The sequence below is a fragment of the Psammomys obesus genome, unplaced genomic scaffold (genome assembly GCF_907164565.1).
Source record: "Psammomys obesus unplaced genomic scaffold, mPsaObe1.curated_primary_1811, whole genome shotgun sequence".
Lineage (NCBI taxonomy): Eukaryota > Metazoa > Chordata > Mammalia > Rodentia > Muridae > Psammomys > Psammomys obesus.
Window position 1 is genome coordinate 13,359,700 of NW_026596143.1, and position 6,000 is coordinate 13,365,699.

At 49.6% G+C, this 6,000-nt stretch overlaps 1 protein-coding gene across 3 annotated transcripts in view; it reads left to right on the forward strand.

Annotated features, from left to right (window-relative positions):
- The window catches only part of Ap3m2 (adaptor related protein complex 3 subunit mu 2), a 59,614-nt gene that overhangs the window by 40,812 nt on the left and 12,802 nt on the right, over positions 1–6,000 (forward strand). Inside the window, exons 2-3 of one of the 3 annotated variants that reach the window (XM_055593483.1) lie at positions 2,871–3,168; positions 4,461–4,803. In XM_055593483.1, the coding sequence (XP_055449458.1) occupies positions 4,531–4,803 (273 nt within the window). In that variant the 5' untranslated portion in view covers positions 2,871–3,168; positions 4,461–4,530. Of the gene's footprint in view, positions 1–2,547; positions 3,169–4,460; positions 4,804–6,000 lie in introns of those variants that run through there. The other 2 variants (XM_055593484.1, XM_055593485.1) reach the window with 2 other exon arrangements.

A 6,000-nucleotide genomic window follows, 5' to 3' on the forward strand; every position in this document is an offset into this window, starting at 1 on the left:
GCTTACAAACCATCTACAAGGTGAGAAGCAGGCAGGTTTTGCTGTTCCATCTGCCGGCTAATGGTATTAGCTTACTCGTGCACATTTTAAAACACAGTGAAGTATTATGAAGGTTCAGATGGCCTCAAGTGTTCTAAATCCCTTTAGACGGAGAGTAGTCAAACAGACGCAGCTTTATTTTAAGTTCCTTGTTTAAACTTTTGCTTTACAGATAATGCGTGGCTCACAGGGCAAAACTGAAAGCTACAGGCTGTTCCGAGAGTTTTCACACACACCCCCACTCGGGAAATCACACGTTCAGCTCGCCCCAGGGACCGGCTCTCACAGGAGCGAGACCAACGCAGGTCTAGTCTCTGTACTGTGGTCCCTTTCTGCTTTTCTTCCTGCAAACCGATTCCTCGTGGCTCCCCTGAGCCGGCTCGTCCAGTCCTTCGCTGAGTCGCTGCGGATAGGAAGCAGGTGTGTCTGTACCGCGCCACCGGGAGAGCAGGCCCGCGCGGGAGCCCCTTGTCCCCGCAGCGCATCCCGGGTGACTCCGGCCAGACCCGCCTCCCCTGCACCTTAGAAACCGCAGCACCCGTCAGCTGGCTTCAAAACAAAGAGTCCTTTCAGCAGCTTGAGATGCTGGCTCGTCGCCATGGCAACCGTCCTCCGCCTCACCCCCCCCCCCCCTCCGCCCCGCTCCCCGCAGCTGCGTGGGTGGAGGCGCCGCTTTGTCCCCGGGGGCAGGCTTTATTTCCCGCCTTTGCGGTGGACGGGAGAGGAATCACACCCGGGAATTCACTGCTGAAGCCTCAAGTTTCTTTTCCACCGGGATGGCTGGGGCCGGGAGCTCCCGTCCCCGCAGGCCCGGCAGCGCCACCTGCCGCGGCCAAGGGCGCACTGCCCAGCCCGCCGCGGCGAGGAGCTCCGTGGGTCTTCGCCATTGTCACGCGTCGGGAGTTGGAGCTCGCCTTTGAGCAGCCGAATAGTCAAGACCCGGCTTGTGATGTTTTGTCTTTCAGATGCTTCTTCCTATTTTCAGTGGTTACGTACTCTCGAAAGTTTTGCATTTATTTGGGTGAATTTCTCAATGTTTGCTTTCTCTTTTCCACGGAGGAACTTTTTTTAAAACTTAAAAATGTAAAGAGCCAGAAAACAATCTTTGGCTGCCGTGTGAATCAGGGAGTTGAGGGGGTCTTTATAAGTTGTCCGAGGGATCCAAGCATGGGGGACAGATGGGGCTTACAAGGCCTGTCTGGGGGCAGGGGGAGAGTCCTGCCTGAGAGAGAAGGTTCAAGCGAGGGAAGGCAGAACAGTGCGCAGAGAAAAATAGGCTGGTGTCCGCGTGCAGAGGAGCACAAAGAGTTGTACGAAGTCACATTTCAGCGTCTCTCGGAGGGAGTGGTCACGGTACTCCTATCCTCGTATTTCGGAAAAGGAAGACGCTCGTCTGAGGCAGCCGTGTCACATTTCGTCGAGTGAATTTTTAATAAACTTTGAAAACCACTGCCAAATGATAGAAAGGGCGCCCGAAACGCTCCGCGAATGCTAAGTAAGCCAAGCATAGAAAGGGAAATCCAGCAGGTGACTGACAGAGAGAGGGCTTTCTGTCTTCACTTCCAACTACAAAAAAACCACAGGAAGCAGCCGGGTCTGGCACACAGTAGATAGAGTTTGCAAAGCAGAGGTTTGGGTTTTTCCTCTGAGAGCAATCTTTACCAAAATAACTACCTAGAAAATAAGTATGTTACTTAAAAAGTTCTCTTTTTTTTTTTTTTTTTTTTTGACCAAGGTCTTTTCTTTCTCAGGAAGTTTATTTTTTTTTTCAGTTGATGAACATTTCTTCTGTAATTTCAAACGGGAGTTATGAGTCACTGTCACAAATTGCTCTTTTTATTTTTTAGCTTTGAAATAGCATATTTTTTTATTTCTTTTTACAATGCTCTTCCTCCCCCCACCCTCCCCCCCACCCCCAGGCAGGTTAAGTAGCCGAGACCTTTAATCCCAGCGCTCAGGAGGCAGAGAAGTTCAGGCTATCCTGGTCTATATAATGACTTTCAGGCCAGCCAGAACTACCCAGCGAAACGTTCTCAAAAACAAAACAAAAGGGGGATTTTTTTTTTTTTTTTTGCATGTATGAAGTACGTGTTTGCATTTGTGCATGGGAGCACTCATAGGGGTCAGAAGACAGGCCTGAATGTCACGCCTCACCCTTTCGCCTTGTTTGAGATGGGGGCCTCTGTTGTTCTTTGTTACTGCCTTCTGGAGACTCATCTAGGTTGGCATCGCTGTCATCACCACAGCTTGATATGTTAGAGTGTGCTCGGCATTTCTGCAAACCCCCTCACACCCCCATCTTACCAAATGCCTTATACCTGAAGGTAAATTTTCCCTCTGAACTTTGCTTCAAACTTCTGCTGGTCACAGCGACCTGGACCACTTTAAATCTAAAGTAGTTTCACAGACTACCTCATTTTCTGATCTGGGAACTGAGATTCTGAAAGGGGAAGTCTCTGTCTCTCTTTCCCTCCCTTCCTTCTCCCTCTGTCTCCTCTTCCCCTCCCTCCTCTCCCTCTCAGCCTCTCCTCCTCTTTCTTCTCCTCTCTCTTTCCCTTCTTTCTGGCTGGCTTGTAGCCTCGTCCCTGTGTACACCAGGCTGGCCTTGAACTCACTGAGGTACACCTGCTTGCCTCCTGAGTGCTGGCATTAAAGACCTGCGCCACAAGGCCCGGCAAGCAGTCGTTTTTTTTTTTTTGTTTTTTTTTTTTTGTTTTTGTTTTTTACGTGGGCCTGAGTAATGGAGGGTAGTTACGATTGATTATCTATGACTCACTAAATTAGGTAAGTCGTACCCCGGGAATCATTCTACCCTTCCGGTCACTTTCTAGCTCCCTGGAGGCCCTTTGTGACTGGATGACCGAGCGTCTTCATCCTCCAGTCAGGGCTTGGAGCTACAAGGCTACACCAATTGAAGGTTATCAGACCTTCCACAAAGGCCAATCGGATGCTAAAGCCTAGGAGGCGACCAGCGATCAATCAGAGCGTAGGAGCGCGGCGGCCGGGGAGGAGGCTGGCCAATCAGCGTGCGAGCGGTGACGAGGGGGCGGAACCTTCGCGCAAGCGGCTCTGCGCAGCTCCCGCTGTGCTGCGGGAGCCGGAGCGGAGTCTGAGACTCGGTGATAGCTGGTAGGGCTGGGCGAGCGGATGGGAAGGGACGCGTTGGGCGTCGCCTGGGAGAGGTGCGGGAGGAGTGGCGGGCTACCTCTGTTGCTATGGCAACACAGGGGCGCCATCCTGGGACCAGGGTCCCTGCTTCTGGCCAGTTTTCAGGATGGAGCCCCTAGGCCCGCAGGGCCTCCAGTACCCCAGGCTTGCAGGCTGCTGGGCTGCCAGCTCTCCGCGCCTGTCTCGGCAGCCTGCACACCTGCGATGTTCCCTGGGGCATTAGGAAAACAGGCCTTAGCCCAAGTCACTTCACCTCAAGGCCACCCCTAGGTGCAGCGCAGTTGCCTCATCCTGGAGATGTCACTGTAGACAAACTAGGTTATCTCCAGAGATTTTTTTTTTTAAGCCACCCAACGAAGTGCTTTGTGCACAAATAATTCAGAGAATAGACTCTGGAGTGAGTGAATGAGTGAGTGACTGAGTGAGTAAATGAGTGAATGAATATAGACCACGATGGCGGAGATTCCAGGACCAGCTCTGCTCAGTAGAAGCAGAAAGCGAACCGTGTAGGTAGTGTCTGCCATCTTTGTTTATTTCGTTTAGGATTTTTTTTTGTTTTTGAGACAAGATGTCTTGTTATGTAACCTAGTCTGGTCTCAAACTTGTAATCCTCCTGTCTCAGCCTCCCAAGGGCTGGGATTACAGGCATGTACTCCTACGCCCGGCAAAGTAAATTTTCAAAGGAAATGAAGTGTATCTGTGTGCTTATGCGGTGTGAGCGACGTGTAAGTCAGTTCCATTCGATCACCTTGTGGGTCCTGGCGGATTGAATTCTAGGCATTAGGCTGTACCTAATTCTAGGCAAGCTGTACCTGCTGAGCCAAGTCACAAGCCTGAAACCAGTGTTCTAAGGGGACTGAAAATACACAGCTGAGAAAGAAGATGGCTTGACTTCCTGGGAAGTCAAGGGAGGGAGCCTCGGGGCTCATGCAGCAGAAGGGTTGCCCGCTAGATGGCCTGCAGGCTGCACGTGGCCTGGGACAGCTGTGAATGTGGCCTAACACAAGGGGGTAGACTTACTTAAGAACGTCACGAGGTTTATTCGCCCATCTTCTTCCGTAACTCAGTTGTACGGTCCCTGGGCGTGCTTTTTTGTGGGTGGCAGCACTGTGTTGAGGTAGCAAAAGGTTGGACCCACCTGTGGAAGGAGGCCCTGAGCCTGGCCCTGAAAGGAGGGTAAGGAAGTCTTGGATGGCCGGGAAATAAGGATGTTTTAATTCAGTGAAATTGAGTCTAGCCTCTTTTGTGTTTAGGGTTGAAAATTAGCTGAGTCCGGAGCCTGGCAGACTGAACACCTGTTCCTCTCCCGAGGGCATCTTCACCATGATTCATAGTCTTTTCCTGATCAACTCCTCTGGAGATATCTTCCTGGAGAAACACTGGAAAAGCGTGGTCAGCCGTTCTGTCTGTGACTACTTTTTCGAGGCCCAAGAGAGAGCTACGGAGGCAGAGAACGTGCCTCCAGTTATCCCCACCCCCCACCACTACCTCCTCAGTGTTTACCGGCACAAGATCTTCTTTGTGGCCGTGATTCAGACAGAGGTCCCTCCTCTGTTTGTCATTGAGTTCCTTCATCGGGTAGTGGACACATTCCAGGTTTGTAAACGTGGGAAGTTTATGTGTATAAACTATCAATCATAAATGAGCAACCCAACAAGCCTTTGGCAGGCTCTCATTCTGTAGCCTAGGCTGGCCTGAGTCACGTGGGCTCAGGCTGAACTCATATTCACAGTCCTCCTGCCTCAGCCTTGTAGGTGCTAGGATTACAGATGTAAGCCATCTTGCAATGTATTTTTATAGCCGTGTCCCCATTGTATCTAGCTTGGGTTAAGAGCATTTTTAAAAATCAAAACTGAACATGGCTCATTTCCCGTCCGACCCAAGATTTTTGTTTCTGTTTTCTTAGTTGGCTGCATTCAAAAGAGCCAGTTGTTGGCTCGTCAGCCTCTTGTGTGAGAGCCACCTCATGAGTATATGGTCTTAGGTTTGCTCACAAATTAGAGTTCGGATATTTTTGATACCGTGAAGTTTATATTCACCATTGTTAGCTTCATGGCTTTGAGCTGTGTCCAAAAGCGACAAAGTTTTCTAAAAGAACAAACAGGAAAAGCTGAGCGGCGCTTATTTTAACTGGCTCTGGCAAGGGGTCAGTGGTGAGTTTGGCCTTCATTTTGAGTGGGTTAAGTACCAATAGCCGTTGTAAGTTCTTGTCATGGTTTTCCGTTCTTGTCAGACTGTGAGGTGCCTGTGGTTTTCATTTTGATTTGTATCTCTAAGGCAAGGTTCTCGAATGTGACCCTTTCGCAGCGGTTGCATATCAGATATCTACGTTATGGTTCATAACAGTAGCAAAATTACAGTTCAGTAGCAGCAAGGAAAATAACTTTATGGTTGGGGTCACCACAGCATGAGCTGCTGTATTAGAGGGAGGTTGAGAATACTGCTCTAAAGGAACCAGGTAGAGGGAGGTGAGTTATATGGGAACACCATTTAAACACAGAGTCCGGGTCCAGAGAATGCTTCTCCTTTAACAGTCGTGGCATTTGTGTTACTTGGATAATACTAGATAAGGAGATAATAATAGATAAGGGCTCTTTGGTTAAACTCCTCTGTCACGCAAGGTCTGGGGATAGCCACACGTATAAAGACCTGTGGAGTTAGGAAAGGGAAGGAGCATGTGATGTCACTGTCAGGGCAGTTCTGTTCTGTCCACCGTGCTTACTCCCACATCACCCGACTAGAACTGTTCTTTTGTAAAAAAAAAAAAAAAAAAAAAAAAAAAAAAAAAAAAAA